General features: G+C 41.7%; 1 protein-coding gene across 3 annotated transcripts in view; it reads left to right on the top strand.

The window, feature by feature from the left end:
* Positions 1 to 19,871, top strand: part of LPP (LIM domain containing preferred translocation partner in lipoma) — a 653,705-nt gene that overhangs the window by 212,499 nt on the left and 421,335 nt on the right. For all 3 annotated transcript variants that reach the window (XM_028101192.2, XM_088025061.1, XM_088025065.1), the window contains one exon: positions 9,584 to 9,785. In XM_028101192.2, coding sequence (XP_027956993.1) covers positions 9,593 to 9,785 — 193 coding nt within the window. In that variant the 5' untranslated portion in view covers positions 9,584 to 9,592. The remainder of the gene's footprint in view (positions 1 to 9,583; positions 9,786 to 19,871) is intronic.

Raw genomic sequence — 19,871 nt, 5'->3', positions numbered from 1 at the left:
TTAATGTTCAGAAGGCTGAAGTATAACAGTTAACTCTGTGTCTTGTAGCTATGATTACTCTTAGTGGGTTATATGGCCTGAATAAACATTGCTTCACAGAGTCATGTGTAATATTGTCCGATGGAAATATGGCCTGAGATTTATCAATGGTGGACTCATCTTCAGTGAAGACAAAATTAAATATTTCAACTTTTCCAAGTTATATCTAAAACAAAATTTTTTCTGTTATTCTATTTGTTTTTATTGTTTGCTTATATTACAGTGAATTTTAAAAAAAGATTTTATTTATTTATTTGAGAGAGAGAGTGAGCGAGAGAGAGAGCGAGCATGAGAGGGGGAGGAGTAGAGGGAAAGGGAGAAGCAGACTCCCTGCTGAGCCAGGAGCCTGATGCGGGGATCTACCTCAGGACCCTGAGATCATGACCTGAGCTGAAGGCAGATGCTTAACCAACTGAGCCATCCAGGTGCCCCTTAAAGTGAATTTTTAATAAAAGAAAGTGTAAAAAATTATTAAAAAATTGAAATCAATTAAACGTCCCTCAAAGTGCTAATAAAATTCTATGACCTGTCTAATGGGCACAAGAGACTTGTAAACACGTAACTACAAACATAGTGTTTGCATATTTTATTACAAGTTGGAACAAGCTGTCAGGAGAATGCAGACAAGTGAACAGCAGTTAACTTGTGGACCTACTCACTTAGGGGCAGGTTTGGAATGAGAAGATTTCAGGTACCACTGGAGAGATTGCTAGGCCTCATTAGAGATTGCATCTGTGACTTTTCCGTACGCACTGTTTTATCCTAGTGGAGGGGCAAGAAAGACATAAATTAGGATTTTAAAACCTTTATGAACCAGGTACTCAGAATCTCATCTTTGTAAATTCAGATTTTCACTTTTGGTAGATTTCTGAGCTCAAAGTCTCAAGGTGTGGTTTGCCCCTTTCTCTTAGCCTTGGACAGAAAGACAGTCTGTAAGTATCAGAGACTTAGAGGAAACCTCCTTAGGAACACGTTTTTTGTGAGCCTGGTACATTTCACAGACTTCCTATACCATTATAGAACATAAAATGATGTCATGAGATGGAATTTTGGAAATTATCTTCTTAAAGCTTACTATTGTAGAGCTGGAGAAACTGAAGTCCAGAGAGGGTAAATATTTTCTTGGTCATTTAGCCCAGTAGAACCATTGCTGTGGTGTGGCCTGGAGTGCAAGGTTGGGGTCACATGACTGGTGCTGATTTTCCATGGCATGATTTTCCACTGACTCTTGGAAGAGAGATTCTTGACTCCTCTGTCCATTTCCATACCTTTTACCCACTCTTTCTAGTTATCATCCAATAATCAATAGACTTACAGGCTTGCTTGCTGAAACTTTCCTATTGCAAACGCTTTTTGGAAGCAGAACAACTGGGCTTGAATGCATCCTCCGATACGAGTTAGGGGCTGTGTAACCTTGGAAGAGTTGCTCCAGCTTCTCTAAATCCTGGGTTTTGAATTTTCAAATTAGAAGGAACAAATCAGTCCCTACGATTTCTCACAGCTAGACTCTATGACCTCTTGGACATTGTCCTGGCTGTTGTCACCCCTGTCTGTTTTCCTGTGACTGATGGGAGTTGTGGCAAATAAAGACCAGTTAGTCAGTAATTGGTTTGGTTCTCTTCTCTTTTTGACTTTCCTCCGCATGCCCTGGTCTTCCAATGCTATTGTTTCACTCTCGTGGTTGGTTGTCCCCTTTCTGTGTGACATTCTCAAGCTGAGATGAAAGCTCAGTGTCGACATGTATCTCTATTCTGCCTCACTTTTTTGTCAGAAGGACAAGTTTATTTGTCTGGACTGATGCTTCCCTCCCTGCCGCTTCTTAGTTTACCTGGGATCAGCGATGTGGTGCAGTGGTTCTTGTCACCCACAGTGTTGCCAGCAATATGGGTTGTGCCTTTAGCATTAATTGGTATTCATACTAACTCTCTGCAAGGAAGCTTGGTATTTTATGTGTGGATTCCTGTCCTGCCTCCTTTCACTTTACACTCCCTGGTCAGTGGGACTCAGGGGAGTCGAGACAGTTTTGTAAGAAAGCTCAGCTCACTCAACTTGCAGACTTGTCGGAGGAATCGTGGAACATGAGAGGTGGAAGGAATGGCAGGAGGTATCTGATCTTACAGATAAGGAGAGACACTGAGGCTCAAGGAGGTCAACGGACTAAAGTCATCACTGAGTCAGTGGCTGAGCTCGAAATTACACCCGAGTCCTCTGCATTTAAGTCCAGAGCTTTTTCCAGTATTTCCAGTTGTGTCTCCGATAGCCTATATAAAGGTTTGGCATTTCTGCAGACTTGTTCTGTAGTCACCCCTTCCAAGTCATGCCAACTACCCATGCAGAGAGTGGGCCACTTAGCCAGGGCTGGGCCAGAGTTGCCTGGAGAGAGAAGTTGAGTGAATACATTGACATTTTCAGCCCATGGCAGATTCCACTTTGCCCTTCCGGCTCTCATCTGACCTGATGCTTCAGAGGAAGAGTGATTACATTTGCTGTTCAGCGAACAATTTGTGTAATTTGCAGCCTGCCTTATTCTTTAACATTGTCTTCCCACGCTTCCATCATATGCCACGGTGTACCTGCTTCGTAATTAGACTGCTAGGGACTTACCTACATCACTTGGAGGAGGTTTGCCTGAAGTACTTATTTACTTGTGCATAAGAAATCCTGATTGATACCTTGGTAATCTCTGAGATCAATCTAAGCTTCTCTCCCTCAATGGTGAGGACTGAGGAGTCAGGGAAGCGGGTGACCAACAAAGAAGAAGAATTAAAAAAGAGGGCTTTGCTTTCTTACTGATGAGCTAAGAGGAGAATTGTAGATGATCTAGAATTTCCATGATTTTGCTCGTTTGGGGCCTGTTCTACAGTCGGGATCTTCCGTGGAATCAGAAGAGTTTGTGAGTAGGGTTGTCCTTATTCCTCATCTAATCCAGTCACCTTGTTTTCAGAGAGAGGAAAGGGTGCCCTGCAAGCTCATGGCAGAGCTCTGCCTGAAAGCTGGGTCTAATTCAGAAGGTCAGGTATCCTCTAGCTGAATACTGAGCTGTAGAAAGGATGATTAGCTGTAGCCCAGAGAGGGAAGCACATTGTCCCATTTTAACAGACCATTAAGAAAGCAGTTTTGAAATTGTAGGAAGGTACTGACTTTTAGGTAAAGGGAAAAGATAGTGAAAAACCTCCAAAGTTATAGAAAAAGTATTATTTAAATCTTTATTGTTATTTTATTTTACTATTAGTTATTTATTTGAGAGAGAGAGTGTGTGAGAGAGCGAGCAGGAGCAGGGGGAAGGGCAGATGGAGAGGGAGAAGCAGAATCCCCACTAGCAGGGAGCCTGACCTGGGGCTCGATCCCGGGACCCTGAGGTCATGACCTGAGCTGAAGGCAGATGCTTAATGGACTGAGCCTCCCAGGTGTCCCTATTGCTTGTTTAAAGAAAGAAAATGTTGCTAAGGGACATGAATCCTGAACTTGGGTCGGCCATCAGCTACTTCTGATCTTTAAGTCACTTAACACCTCAGTCTCTCAAATTTTCTACCACTAAAATAGTATGTTAAAACTTGTCTCTTCCCTCGGTATCATTCATTTATTAGCAAACATTGACCAAGAGCCAGGCTTTGGGTTAATTGCCAAAGGAGATTTAGGGACTAATGCAACATGATTTAAAGATTAATATAAACGCTCTAAGTCAATTATTTTCAACCCTTCAATCAGAACACACACATAAAGATCCCCAGATGAGTCTAGTGTACAGACTGTCTTGAAAACTGCTACTTTAAACTTACAGTACTTGGTGTTAGATGATGCCGTGGAATGATTGGTTGGTTGTTTTTAAATTTTGATGATCTATGTAAATGTTTAAAGAAGTGTATAATATTGATTTTAGGAAAGAAGAACTTGAGCAAACACTAGTTAGTTCTATTTTTGTGGCTGACAATGACTTGTCATTCACATGGTAACTTTAGAGAGGTTAAGTGGCTTTTTTAAGTATTAAACCTCACTTTACCTGTCATCCTGTTTTCTCATCTGCAGAGGAAGGGTCTTGGTAATCATCTGGCCTTTTTTGGCTGTTTGTGCTTTGATTAGTTTGGTCAGACTATTGGCTTCATCAGTATATGACCCTGTGGTTCATGATGGTTATTTTTAGTGGAACAGAGTAGAGAAGACCTGGTAAGTAATATCCAGGAGCTAGGAATGGAGATAAGAGCAAAATCTACTGTTTCTAAGTGTGACTTCCTTTGGATTATGATTTTTCCCCCTCCAAACAGGAAGGTAGTACCATGATGAAGACCATGGATTTGGGGTTGAAGACTTGAGCTTTGCAGTTTGTCAGTGTATGTGTGTGTGTGTATATAAGCAAGTTATTTAATTCTTATAGTTTTACTTTCTTGACCTGCCGAATGTGGAGAATGATAACTCTACCTCACCTAATAGTGAAGACTGTTAGAAAATTGCTTGGCTTATAGTAAGTCCTCAGTAAACACTTGCTGTTTATTGTCAATGGCTTTTTTGTACCCGTTGAACAGCTAGGAAGAGACCACAGAGAGCGATAGAGAGAGGGTAATAAGTAAAGCTTTTTAGGTGCTTCTTCATTGCTTTGCATGTGGCAGAAGTTCCTGAAAGTCCAGGGTCTAGGGAGCCCAGCTCTCGGCCTCCCTTCACTTAGACCAGGGCCATTTCTCTTGTTTGTCTCTTTTGTGATGGTGTTTGCGTATTTTCACAGCCTCCGTGGAGATCTTCCCTTTCACTTCTTGCTTTCGCAATGATTGTAAACTTACAGTGAAACTGACCTAGAACCAGAGGAAGTAAGAGCAGGGTGAGTTTTGGTCCAGCACAACCAGCTCTCACCACTGCTTATCTTTGTGTTTATGTTGGTCGTTCTTGGAGAAGCTGAGAAACCCCAACTGACTTGTGCTAGTTCATCTGTTCACTAAACTTGTGAGGTTTCCTCAGACGCATTTATCAAAATAAAGGGCTGTAATTCAGGTTTCAGAGAAGGAAAGCGGTATAGACTATTAGAGCTGATTGGGACTTTACAGACATTCATTTTGCAAATGAGTATCCCCTGTTGTTAAAGGTCACACTGGCAAAGTTGAGACTAGAACTGGGGACATGGAGACTCTGTGTGTGTGCTATTGTGTTTATCACCTTCCTTGGATCCATCCTGAACTGGTTCATGTTTCGTACGTAGAGTTTTTACTCTTGTTAGATGACTATTCAGAGATTAAAGTTCTAGCTTCTTATTTCTCTGTATAAAGCCTTTAAAAAGCAAGCTCAATTTATCTTCTGAACCTTTTCCCCAAATATTCCCTTGAGTTCCTCATTTTAATACAGCTGGTCTGCTGCCTGTTCCATGGAAGGACCTTGCTTCTTCCTTGAGCTTACAGTATTTCCAGGCATTATCTTTGTTGTTCCATCTATCTTCAGAACCACGCAGCTTTCAAAGTCCTTGTCAAGGGCCACCCCTCCCTATGCTAGCTCCCATCACACACATGTCAGTTCTTTTGGTATGCTGTGTATTGCTCTTTTTCTCTTTTCACATATATAAATATCTCTTCTGCAGGTAGGCCTTAAGCTTCTTGAGAACAGGATGAGAATCTGATTCATCTCAGTACAGGATGAGAATCTGATTCATCTGGAGCTCTAATGCCAGGCAAATACAGTTATTCATTCATTAAGTTAACAGACATTTTTATTGAGTATCTATCATGTATTAGGCCCTGGGATTTGAGAGTGATAATTACTTCTGCTCTTAAGGATCCAAGAGTTTAGCTTGGGATACAGGCAAGCAGAGAGACAGAGACGTGTGATGAGTACAGTACTCCAGGTGCTGTGTTAATGTAGTGAAAGGGTATATAACTTGAACTGGATGATAGAAAACATGAATTATGTCTTTAAGGACTAGTGGGAAGTGATGCTCAGGATCTAAATGATGCGTAGTAAATGAGACATCATTTTTAATTGAGAGGTAGCTAGATCAAAACGGAGAGAGATCAAACCTAGAAGAAATGGATGAGTTTCCAGCAGAATATGAAAATGACCTCAAAAGAAGCATAAAAAGGCTGTAACTATCATAGAAGTTATTGGAAATATGATTAAGATCTATTATTAAAGAAAGTATCACATCCAAATGACTTTACAGTAAGTTCTGATAAACTTTAAAGGATCAGATAATTCTAACCTCATCATTATTAAACAAATCCAAACAGTAGAAAAGGATGTAGAACCCTCATATGAAACCCAATGATGATGAGTAACACAAGGAGAGAAACACTATAGAATGATCTTACTCATGATTCTATGTACAGAAATTCCCTATAAAATAGCATATTTAATTTATCAATATATCAAACACTACAGCTGTGACTGAGTAGGAATTTTTCTAGGAATGCAGAGATGGTTCAGTATCTGGAACTCTATCAACAGGATTCATTACATTGCTAAATTAAGGGAGAGAAAAGGAGATGACCATATCAGTGGAGGCTAAGAAGGGAGATACAGAGATCCTAAAGAGGGATGAGTAACCAAAGAGATCAGCTTTCATTCATTTACTCCTTTATCCATAACATAGCTTTCTGGAGGCTTCCTAGCCAGGCATCGTGCTCATTTAGTGAGACTACCCAGAAGCTGCCAGCTTACTGGGTCAGTCCGTGTGGATTGTTATAAGTATGATACAAGTACTAGAAGAACTTGGAGTTAAGCTACTCTTTTTTTTTTTTGTGGGGGAGGGGTGTGAGTTAGGGAAATATTCACAGCATTGGAGACATTCAGGCTGGGTCAAGATAAAAAAATAAAAACAAAACACTCGGGCTTGGTGGAAAGTGAAGGGACCAAAATGACAGTGTAGATGGTGGGCACACCATGAGCAGGAGTGCGGGGTCAGAACCATTCATTGTAAATCCTGTGAATGGTGTCACCAGTGCACTGTGGACATACAGGAGAATGGTGTGAGGGGTTGCCTTTAAGGTCCTTTGCAAACAGGTAAGCTGGCCAGACCCTGGCACTCTCAGGAGGTGGAGCTGGAGGTGTCTTCATGGGGAGGGCAGTATCAGGGTAATAATATGAGGTATTGGGGATAACTGTAAAGATGATGGAGTCAATTAGTTACATATTGATGCTTAAGTTTTCATTTTTTATACTTTCCCAGAAGTTGCCTGTTCTTTTATATCTATGGCATATCTGAAAAAGCCAGGATTCTACAGTCAATTGGCAATGTGGGATTGATCTGGAAATGTGCCTCTTTGCTTTAGAAATCACTGCATCCTATATTAACCCATTTTTTTAAGTTTCTATTTTGGAATAACTTTAGGTTTATAGAAAAGTTTCAAGGGTGATAATATTAACCTGTTTAAAATGTACACATACAATTTACATTACACATGCGCAGAGTGCATTAAGGTTTTCATATCTTCATTCTGTCCTACGTGGTCTTGACCTCTGCTCACTTTAGTCATGTTGAAAGCAGAACAGACACTTTGAACCCCTTTCAGTAAGACCGAAGCGCGATTAAAAAAAAAAAAAAAAAACAACATATACAAGACCAAGTGTAGTGTTTCTCAATCCTAAGAGATGGGCTTTTCTTTTCTTTTTTTTTTTTTCCCCTTAAATCTTGTCAAATGATTGTGAATGCACAGCCAGGGTGAAGATCCACGAGTAAACCAGATCCATGGTTGTTTTTCTCTATTGGTTTTGTGCTGGGCCTCCATGGTGGTTTTAGGAATATGTAAAATCTGGTCCTTGCCCTTTCAAGGAACTCACGGTGCCTGTGCAGACAGGACAAGGGAGGGAGAGGAAGATCAGGGCCCTGCAACCGAGCGAGGCCAGTGAAAGCCTGTCACCGTGGCTGTAGTAACCGAAGCTTCCCGAGATTCCTAGTTGGGAGCCTTCCTCTTTGATCCGCCTCATCCTCTTTTACTGCGAAAACTGCACCTCCGACAATTTTCTTTCTCTTACTTTGCATAGCACTTCAGAGCATATGAGACCCTTCAATGGCATGATCTCATTGGTTGTCCTAAAACTCGTGAGTTAGGGGGGACAGGGCTTTATCTTAATTTTGAGGGAGTTGAGGTCCCCAAGGCCCTGATGCGGGGAGGGGGCTGTTCAAGGTCAGGGCACTCCCTCTGAGGCTGCCTTCGCCCGCACGCTACCCCATCCCTCTCTGTCACCCCGTCTCTCCGTGGCCCTGCCACGTGCTGAGGCCTTTATTTTTCCCTGCATTTCCACTGGTCTTTGTCTTTACAGACATCTGGAGGTAATCATGTAGCCCTCTCAATTAATTCAGTTCAATTAATGAATTACGGGGTGGATTTGGGGCTGGGAGCCGGCGCGGGGTGCCTTCCGGGCCTCCCTGTGCTGGAGAGCTGTTGCAATCAGGCTTGGAGAGCCCTCCTCCTCAGCCAGCAGTCTGGGAGGCTCAGCCCCAGCCTGCAGGCTGCCTGGAGGGGTGACTGGCTCACCCTGACAGGCGACACATCATTTTTCTTTCCTCATACAGTGTATTGTAATCTGATCAGAACAGCACTTTGGCTGGGCTGCTTTGCCCGCTCCTGGTTACGTTTTTCACAAATGGTCCCCGTGAGACTCACTCAGCTCAGCTCCTCAGGCTTGTCAAGCGGGGCTGACCTTCGGGTTTGAATATTGCTAGCTCTTCGCTACTCAGTGCTAGTAGGGTCCCAGGCTTTGTGGCACACAGGGTTCCCCTCCTCCCAGTTTACAAGTGCTCCTTGGTGGGGAGTATAACTGCTCCTACAAGAAGGGTCATTTTAAAGTTTCCTGACATGGCGTTGGTTATGCCCTTGTTTCGAGAGTACACTTTTTGTGCTTGATGTTGACCCAATAAATTCAGGTTTCCCTATCTGGGCTTCGGTTCCATCCCACGTTTTAGTTGCCTCCTAGCTACTTTTCCCTCGACCCCCGCAGTCACACCAGACATGAGTGCTCTGCACTTTTTTGCCCATGCTGACCTGGTTCAGGCCAACTTCTGCTCAGCACTCAGGGCCCGGTGTGAGGGGCATCTCATTTGTGAGCTCTTCGTTCTGCTTCCGGCCAGAAGCAATTTTACCTTTTTCTGCACCCCGGAAATACTTTTATTTATTTTTATCTCGCTTAGGCAATATCACCTCATTTAGGTAACTTAATCATGGTTTAATTTATGTGGTATTCATTTTAATAGGTTATTAATAAAACTGAAGCTTTTTGTCCAACCTGGCTGCTATCAGATTCTCCTACCATAGAAACTTCCTCAGGTTAAGGACCATTTCTTATCCTCTCTATTTCCTGAAGAGTGTTAGACACTAAACAGGTAACTGTCCAAAGAGGTGTTCAAGATCGGTTGAGGGGAGTGTGCCATTTTCTCCTCCTCCAGTGAAGGTGAGGTTTTCACCCTCTTTCTCCTCCTCCCTCATTCACCTCTTCTCTTTCTTTTTCCTCCTTCTCAGAGAGCTCTGTCAGGATCTCATCAAGTATGGATTAAGGGGAGATAGCGTTGAAGGGAGGTAGGTTGCCTCCATTTTCATGCTTCTGTAAACCAACTCTGTTCATTTCTCTTTAGATTCCAACAATGTCTCACCCATCTTGGCTGCCACCCAAAAGCACTGGTGAGCCCCTTGGCCATGTGCCTGCGCGGATGGAGACCACCCATTCCTTTGGGACCCCCAGCATTTCAGTGTCCACACAACAACCACCCAAGAAGTTTGCACCAGTAGTTGCTCCAAAGCCCAAGTACAACCCATACAAGCAGCCTGGCGGTGAAGGTAAGTGGGGGGATTTTAGAGTTGGGTGCCCAGAGTGGGAGAGTTCAATATAGTAAAGGTGATCTATCTACACAATGTTGTGTCAGAAAAAGGTAGCTTAAGAATTCAGTGTGCTTATCATAGTTAATAGACTGCCAAAGGTTAAAAACACATCTAGAAACTATCAAAGCCAGCCTTTTTTTTAGGGATAAAGAGAGTGAGCCCTCTTAGGGGTTACATGGCTGTGGTTATACAGTGAGTTAGGGCTAGAGCCAAAACTAGAACCTTGGTCTCCTTCTACTGTGTTATCTTCCACCCCTTCCCATTGTCTTGTAGAGATGTGTCTGCCACCCAATTGCCCTTCCCTCTTGCCGTTGGACACGTGTCCCCACAATGCTGCCAAGAAGTGGTCTGATGGGAAACCCATATGAAGTGAACCTCGTGAGGCACCTGGAACTGTTAAGACTCCCCTAGGCTGCTGTGGGATAAAGTTGTCTGGAGAGCTCTGTGAGATCTGCATTTGCTGAAGGTCACAGGCAAATGAGAGCGAAGCCTAGTTCTAGGGGTTGTAATAGCAGTACATTCAATTCTCATCAAGCGGGAGTTGGATGAGCCGTGTGAGCTCAGCATCTTGGGTGTGTATATACTTGCACATTCCCACACTGAACCTCACAGGCAGCATGGAGAGTGCCATACTGTTGGGTTGAAGAGCTTCCATATTTTTACCAATGTCAGCAGCTCAGCCAAGTCCATGAAACAATGACTTATAACTGACAACAGAGGAAGGGTAAACTTCTGGGAGCTGAGAGCAAAGAGACAGTGAAAGGAGATTCAGCGCCCCCTTTCTCTGTTTTCTCCCTCCCCCACCTGCACTTTAAAAAAAATGACCTTACCTTACCCTTGCCAGGATGTTTCTTACTGCTTCTTGGGTGACATGAGTGTGTTTCTTCCAGCAAGTTTTTGTGAGACTGTTCCATACTCTGTGGTGTAGTTCGGTCTTTCTCTTTCCCTCCTAGTCCTCCCCCTGCCCCCAGCAAACACTTCACTCTTCTGTTGGTATTGTCATTAGAATTGAGTGACTTCTTCCAGGTATCCAGCTCGTGTGAGGGGGCTGGACGCTCAGGCAGGTGGTAGGGAAGTCAGGCATCAGCGTGCACGCCTGAACTGGGGCCATGGATCTTTGGGTATCCTTTTTCCAGAGAGGGCAAGAGCTGCTCTGGACAAACAGGAAGTGACACTCTTGGTGCTCTACCTAATCTCCATGGCGGTGTCTGAGTTGGATCGGCCTTGAAGGAGATGACATCTCCACAGTCAACCTAAGACTTAGTGGAACTGGTTTTCTCTGTTCTTTAGCGGTGGTGCTTTAGTGGTTGCAGGCCTGGGGCTGGGATTTGGAAGAGAATCCCTCCTCTCTGGGACGGGAAGGGCCGGTATGTTGGCTTTCTTACTTGTTTTCTCAGCGTGTTCCCTTATTTGCTTACTGGGGGATATGTTATTTTGTCCCCTAATTTTTGGGGAGAGCTGAAATGGACTTCCCTCTAATATGAAAGGAGTAAGATAGGCTCCCTCCTGGAGTAGGAAGGAAGCGTGTGAGGAAGGCTTCATTGGTGTGACAACCCCTACGGCCGGAGGGGTGGGGGCAGGTCCTATACTAAGGAGGCGATACGTGGCATATGTGAGGGAGGAGGAGCAGGCCGTGATCCCCCTTCAGACCCCTACATTCTGAGTGCAATGAGTAGCCGTGGCTTGGCCCCTTGGGTGACTCTCTTGCTCTCGAGATGCCCTGCTCTCTTCACTGCGCTCCGTGAGGCTCGCTCACTGCCTGTCTGGTTCTCTGGGGACCCTGGCGTCCTCTTCAAAACTCTGCAGCTCACAACCATTTGCTCTTTCTCAGCATCCCACCCTCATCCCTTTGGTCACCTGTCAAAATCCTACTGGTGTCGCCCTCTCCAAAATGGCCAGCCACGGCCTGGATCAGAAGTTCTCTTTCCCTTCCCTCGGTGTCCACATGCATCGTGTTCTGTGACTCTCACACACATTTCTGTTTTTTGTCACTCCTCCTGCTCTTTCTGTGTCGCTGTTCGACATGTGGTCTCTGCCAAGCGCTCTGCTTCTTCGTGCCATTTTATGGCCTTCTCATATAACCCTATGAGGTAAGTGGTTATTTTCACATGGCAAATGGGAAATGGGAGTTGGGAGACGAGAGGTGATCTTCTCTGTGGTTTTGTGGCTCCCCTACGTTTCTGAAACAAGTCCTGTCCTCGCCCAGGTGCCATCCTGCTTGGTCTTCTCTTCCTGGCATTTCTGGCGCCCAGGCCCCATGTGATGGTGGTACTTCCTTGTAAGAACGTAAGCTTTGTTTCCCCATTTAAGCAACAAGACATGGTTTCTCACTCGTCCTTATGTTGCTCTTGGCTCCTAGTATGCTACTGTGTTTTTAGTAGGAATGATTGTGTATGGTCAAATGTATGTCTGTATGTTCTTCTGTATGTATATATTTGGATGGATGGCGGATGGCTGGATGGGTGAGTGCTCTGCTCAGTAATTCTTCTCTCGCAATAAACAGTTTGGAATATGGCATCCTCATTTGAAGCAACTCAGTCTCATTTAATCTCTGAAGTCTTGATTCTTTCTTGCGATTCTGCCAATCTCTCTCTCTTTTTTTAATATAACCTTTTTTGAATACGTGAAAGAAGAAATTTCCCTTGCATATATACATTTTAAAGATAAATATGGGGAAAGGTTCATGGATATTCAGACTTTGTTTTTAAATGAAGCTCCATCTCTTCATCTGCTCTGTATTATGACATGATATTTGTTGGAAGTGTGAGATTTGCTTTACTTTCTATTTAATTTAAATGTTAGTGCATTCTCTGTTACTCTAAACAGTTTTATGATTTATGTTATTTTTTTGTTTACATTTTTATACATTTTTAAAGTTCGTATCCATTTTCCTTTTCCTTTTCCTTTTCTTCTTCTTTCTTTCTTTTTTTTTGGGGGGGGGGTGGTCCATTTAGAATGCTCTGCACCATTAGTGAAATCCCCAGATAGTAGGTAACACAGTTTTTATGTGCAGGGTGAATTGAAGATGCCGGGATCTTGTGTCCCAGCTCACCTGTTCTTTGCCTTTAGTACATATTCTCCCTCAGTTTCTCGCCCCTAGAGTCTTTTCATTCATAGCTTAGTTCAGAGCCTGACATCTAAAAAGCTTAACTGCAAAGGCAGCAAGTTAGAGTTAATAGAAAGCATACAGTCTGTCTTTTTCTGGTGTAAATGTGAGAAGTCAAGGGCAGAGGGTAGAAGTTATTTGCTCAGATGTGCACGGCCTGCTCGGGGCTGAGCTCAGGTCCCCTCTGTCTGAGTCCAGAGTTATATAGGACCTTGCACTATATTCTAGTGAGGACTCTTCCTCACTATGCCATAACCTCTTCACCTCAGAGAATTCTTATCCAGTGTGCCTTCCAACAGACTTCCTTGTAAATGAGCCTTCTCCTTCAGTGGACTTGGAGTTTTTGGAGGCAGGGACTGCCTGACTCATGCCTTTACTCCCAGTGACAACCAGCAGGATACCTGCCACATAGTAGGTGCTCTGTAATGTTTGGGGTAATGCTTAGGCCGTAGCAATATAAACCTGCTTATTCAGATCCCGGCTTCACGGCTACCTGTTAGGTGTTAGGTTTGTGTTTGAATTACTTTTACCCTCCCATCCCCATTCCTTGAGCTTTTTAGGCCAGGAGTTATGGAACCACTGCCGCCTGGAAGTTTTCAGTTCCATTTCTTACCTTGGTGTTATGTCTGCAATGTCTGGGCTTTGCTTTCTCATTTTTAAATTCTGACTGAGAGTGGCTAAGTACCCACATATTCTGCACATCAACTTATGTTTATGGGATCCCATATGTCATGAGTTTTCTTTTTTTAAAATTTATTTATTTATTTAAGTAATCTCTACACCCAATGTGGGGCTTGAACTCACAACCCCGAGATCAAGAGTCACGGGCTCTGCGGACTGAGTCATCTGGGAGCCCAACTGTCATAAATTCCTTTTAAAAGGTATTCTGCTAATAACCTTTCTCTAAAGGGCTTTGTCGTTTTTCCCAGTTAGTTGCTCTTTAGGCCTTCAGATCCCCGTATTTTGCTACCATTGTTCTCAGACTTTCCAGGGATCTTCTTTAACAACTGGTATCTCCTTAGTCCTCTTTGAGTGACCCTGCATTTCTAAATGCCTTCTCATGTTTAGTGCAATAAGCTTATGAGCCCATATATATTTTTTATTGTTTTGCCTTCTAACAAAGTTTATACTGTTAAATGCCTGTATCTTTTTTTTTTTTTTTTTTGATGGGGTGGTTGCTATGTATGTATGATTTTGTCTCATCATCTTCTATTTTTGCTGATGAGGACAAGATAATGCATTTTTTTTTTTCTGGTCTTTAAAGTACTAGCCAGTAATATTCTGTATCCTATAATGTGGGTCTTCCATCTTCTCCAGATTTGCGAAACGAAAACCAAACCAAAAACACAAAGCCTTAGACTTGGATGGCAGAACAGGGTATACAGATCTTTCTTTTTTGTTCTTGGTAGATACCAAAGTAAGTGAGCTTTCCTACTTTACTAATACATTATTTTCTTGAGATGGTTCTGAAATGTTCCTGTCATTACAACTCTGGGAATTGGAAATAGACATACACATACACACACACGCGCACGTGCGCACACACACACACACACGCAATCTTTTTTTCTCTTTTAATACTCTTGTCGAATGAAATGTGATAATTAGATTATCATACAGAATCATTTGTAATGTTTCCAGGTTTGTATATTTGGGGTTGCCTTGTGGCCTGAAATTTAACTTTCTCCAATTTCTAAGTTCCTTTGGAAAACATTTTTTATGTAAGATTTTTGAAAAATCGACTGTCTAGGATATGAATTCAAGGGACCTCATTCAGTAGAATCCCTTTGTATTTGTACAGTGCTTTATGGTTTATCCTACACTTCCATATTCGCCGTCATTTCATTCTCCAAAGGCGATTCTTGCCGTAGCTCTGTGAGTTAGGTAGAACAGATATTATTGCCATTTTGCTGAGTGGTAAACTACCAGAAGTGAAATAACTTATTCAGTAACCATGTAGCTAGTAAAATAATAGAGCTGACCTCTACTTTTCATGTCTAGGCTTCTTACTGATGTTATAGGGCTCTCTTTATTAGAGATTGGGATAGACGGCTTCCTCTAACTCCATTACTTTATTATTACATGATTCTTCTGGGATTAATTTCAAAACAGTTGCTCTTCTCACAAACTGTTTCTGCATATAATACCTTATATACTTCTAGATAATATACATAAGACCTCAGCTTTCAAGCTTTGCCTACATTGGTTCACCTAGACTTGAAAAATCCAATCAGAATGGGTGAAATGAATTCTATTCATTCCTAAGCCTATTCCAGGCTTAGGACCCTGGAAATTTGTGACTGGATCTCTCCATGCTTTCTGCTCCCCCGAGATTATTCATCCGTTTCATGGAGGGGGAATAATCTGGAGTAGACATAGTAGCTAGAACAAAATGCCGTCACAAACAGTGGAATCCCCCATGGTGGAGATGGCAGCCAGTCTTCCTTCATTTCTGCTTTTGTGACAGAGCCATTCTTCATGCATTAATCACAAAGTCTTTGAGCAGCAGAACTAGAAGAGTTTGCAGGTCATGTGTTCTAGTTCTTACATTTGTCAGATGTGAAAACTCAGTCTAAGAGGGAAGGTGATGGCTTCCCAAGTTTATCCAAGGGTTTGGGGCTGAACTGGGGTCCAAGCCTGAGTTTCCCAAACGTGTGCATTCCACTGCATCTCCATTATCTCAGATTGAAAGAGGCAAGACAGGCTTGTCTCCTAGGAATCAATGAGTCCTGGATTATTGATACTTGGTAGAGAAGTAGCCATTAGTGATATGACACTGGTTTGGCTGGACGTACTTATTTTCTCAACAGAAGCTAACATGCGAGGGAAACAGATGGCCACCAATGGCAATATAGTTAAATAATGTAGCACGGATTTTCTCTTACCGTTTTTGTGTTTAACCTACAGGCCAATTTGGTGCTTCTTCTCTTTTTTTTTGCTTTTTTCTTTTGCTTCTCTTCTTATGGTTAGTGAACTTTTTTCTTCTTCTTCTTCTTCTTTTTTTTTTTTTGGTGAAACTTGGAAGAGTAGGTGGCAGAAAATGTGGGAGGACTGATTGTGAACTCTGAACAGTCATATCTAAATATTTAGACTCACAGTGTGCTAGCTTTTCTCTGGAGTCCTGTAATTTCTGTCCCCTGCCGTGAAAGGTGACTCCAGCCTGTGACTTTGCAGGTGCAAATGGGGGACATCTTCTTTCCGTAATCCTGACAGTCCCATTAAGTTGCCAGCAACTGCACGAGAGCAATTGCAGCTTCTTAGACGTTTGTTATAATTATGCATGGTCTGTCATGAGGACAGTCACAAAGTCATTGAAACATCAGGAGCTCTAATGACACTTGGGTTTGACTGGCATGCCCCTTTTCTTGTCCGGGGTAAGCGTGTTGAGTCTCATCTATCGCTGTGGAGTGCTGTACAGGAGTTTTAATTTTCAGAGCCTCAGGGGGGAAGAAAAGGACAAGCTGTTCATTCATTAGACGGTCAGCTAATAATTGTATTAATTTGATCTTCACATCACATCTTCCTGAAAAGAATTTGTAGTTCTTTGGGTGATGTTAGATTTTACCAAATATTCACAGGCCTTATTGACACTGTGGAGAGCCAAGGTTCTTGCTGATTCGGGGGTCGGAGTATTTACCTTCAAGCCTCAGGTTTGCTACCTGACCTTGATGATGACATTTTTCTATTCCACATTTCCTTAATTTCTAAAATTAGCTGGAGAGATTAATTACTTTACAAGATTGCTTGAGCATCGACTATAATAATGAGTATGAAAATGTTTTATAAACCAGAAAATACCTTACAACTCTAAGGAACTGCTGTGGTGTGCTTGTTCAATAATCATTTCCCTAAAACAGATTTTGTATCAGGCTCTCTTCTAGGAGCTGAACGAATGGCAGTGAACAAAACAGAGATTAATTCCTGCCCTCATGGAATGTGCTTCTTGCTATAATAAAAATAATTAACTGTTTTATTCATAATAAGTAATATTGAAAAATACTATTTATTTAATAAGTGCATCTCCTAATCTTATACATACTATATACTAATTATTCTAAGTTATAATACTAGTACTATAAGACTAATAAATGTGTAGTAATATAACTCTAATTATTACTAATAAAGGTATTAATATATACTGATGAAGATTATTAACTTCAAATAGCAATGATAGGAATCACAGTGCCTCAATATTACATAAACTATGAAATTCTAGACCAGGGTATATTTTAAAGATTATCTAATGCAACCCTTCATTTCCTAGATGAGGATAGTTATTTCACTGATACATTTCTGGGAGGTGTCAGGCCTTTGCCCTAGGAGTGCTGTAAATAACAAAGAGAATTGTTGAATTGAAGGCAGGGGTTATTACCCCAGTTTTAGAGGCTCAGAGGGCAGGTGGCTGGTTCAATATTACAGTACAGCGAGTGGTCAAGCTGAGCTTTGATCCTCTGGATTCCTTCCACGGTAACCACAACTCTGTGTCGCTGATGCGTTTTTAGTGACTTGTTTAGAAGCTCCAGTGATAGAATTAATTTATGTGGACAGATTGGATTAGATGTTTTAGAACAAAGAGAAGTTCATGTATTGTTAACAAAATCTCTTTTATTTTGTAACCTGTCAGCATAATTAACTGTGGAAGTAGATTCCTTAATAAGGTAGTGGACTTCAAAAATGGTGAATAATGCTGTGTTCTGTGGTGAGGTGCTCTTTAATCTTCTTTATTTTTAAATTATATAAATGTATAATATTATTGTCACTCCATATTTTAAATCTAAACAAAGCTTAATTTTTTTTCAAAAATAAAAGTAAATATAGAAATACAGTAAAATATCACTACACACCTATTAGAATAGCTAAAATAAAAAAGAAATGCTGGTAGGGATGTGGAGAAACAACTGGATCGCTCACACGTTGCTGGTAAGACTATGTAAAATGGTATAACCACTCTGTAAAACTTTTTGGCAACTTTTTTCCCAACATGTATCAACCATATGATTCAGCAGTTGCACTCCTGGAAATTCAGTTCAGAGACATGAAAAGTTATGTTCACACAGAAACCTGTACATGAATGTTCATGACAACTTTTTTTCATAATGACAAGATACTAAAAACAATCCAAATGTCCTTCAATGGGTAAATATTTCAACAAACTCTGGTACATCCGAAGAATGCAATAATACTGTTCATCAATAAAAAGGAACGAACTATTGGTATATGCAACAATCTGGATTGACCTCAAGGGCGTGATGCTTAATGAAAAAAAGAAGTCAGTTTCAAAAGGTTGCATGTACTGTGTGATTCCATTTATAAGACATTCTTGAGATGACAAAACTCTGGAGATGGAGAACAGATTCCTGGTTGCTAGGGAACAGGAATGAGGGATGGAGTGGGGCAGGGAGTGGGTGTTCATACCAAGAAAAAGCAACAGGGAGTCTTATCGTGTTGGTGGAGCAGTTCTATATCTTGGTTGTAGTGGTAGTTGCATGAATCTATGCATGGGATGAAATTGCATAGAACTATATAGACACACAAATGAATGCAGGTCAAAAAAATGGTGAAAACGGAGTAAGGGCTAGCTAACAGTAATATAACAATGTCCGTTTCCTGGTTTCGATATTGTATTCTCCCTGTATCAGATGTTACTATTGGAAGAAGCCGGATGAGTGGTACATGGGAGTCTAAGCAGTTTTTACAACTTTCTATGAATCAATATTCCAAAATGAAAAGTTTAATAATAAGAAACACATCACACATAAAGATTTCTAAATGTTTTCTTCTCCTTCTCAAGTGCCATCTTACGTGGACACCAAATTGTCTGCACCATACTTTGATGATTATTGTTATAATGTATGGCTTAGACCAGTAGTTTTCAAAGCTGACCAGTCATCAGAAAGACCTGGAGAACATTTTTTTTCTTTTTTAGATTTATTTATTTATTTGAGAGAGAGCTAGAAAGCGGGGGGCGGGGTAGGGGCAAAAGGGAAGAGAGAGAGAGAATCTTCAAGCAGACTCCCTGCTGAGTGAGGAGCCCCACATGAGGGCTCAATCTCATGACCCTGAGATCATGACCTGAGCCCAAACCAAGAGTCAGACACTTAAGCTACTGAGCCCCCCATATACCCACCGGGAACATTTTTTTTTTTTAAAAGAAAAAACAAACAAACCCTGGGGCTCATGTCACTACTACAGATTTGGAATTTGAAGGCATCTGCTCCAAAACAAAACAAAACTCCCCAGATTGTTCTGATTGAGGCTCAACCAAAGTTTGGGAACCATTCAATTATTTCAATAACTCCAGGAAATGGTGTTTTAATGCCTTTTGAATCTTTTGCAGTCTTGTGGGTACACACTCTCTCCTTAGTTAATGACAGTGGCTTTTGAAGTCTTAAGTATCTTTTATCATGTGAACAATGGAGAGATTCATGGACTCAAATCATTCTTCACCTTGCTGTGCTTTTCCCTCTGTGCTTTCATCATAACAGAGTTTTCTGCAAATGTTGCCTCAGAGAATTTTAATTGGGACCCAAAGACAGAAGAAAGAAGATAAAAAAAAAAAAGATTCTTCTAGAATGCCTCAGTATGGAGCACTTGCTATTGTGTTACTTCAGGTAGCGACGCCTGAAACCTCAGCCTATTTTGGGTCATGACAGGCCTATGTAAATCATCCAAAAATGGATTCATTATGGATATTGTAAAAATAAATCTGACACCTGAGCCTTTGGGCAAATATACCATATAAAGAAATCATACCCTGGAACAACGGTTGACCCTAGGAGCTGCAAAAGAGAAAAAAAAAATCATGGTATTATATTTTTATCATCCTTTCTTAAATTTACTGTAGCTAGAGACTGGAAGACTGAGCACAGCTCCAGGGACAGAAGAGTACAGGTCCCTGAGATGTGACACCTCAAGCTTTCTAGCACTTTGACCACCAG

The sequence above is a fragment of the Eumetopias jubatus genome, unplaced genomic scaffold (genome assembly GCF_037043125.1).
Source record: "Eumetopias jubatus isolate StellerSeaLion01/CBP00866 unplaced genomic scaffold, mEumJub1_p1.0 scaffold_1, whole genome shotgun sequence".
NCBI classification, from domain to species: Eukaryota; Metazoa; Chordata; class Mammalia; order Carnivora; family Otariidae; genus Eumetopias; species Eumetopias jubatus.
This window is presented reverse-complemented; position numbering and strand designations above follow the sequence as displayed.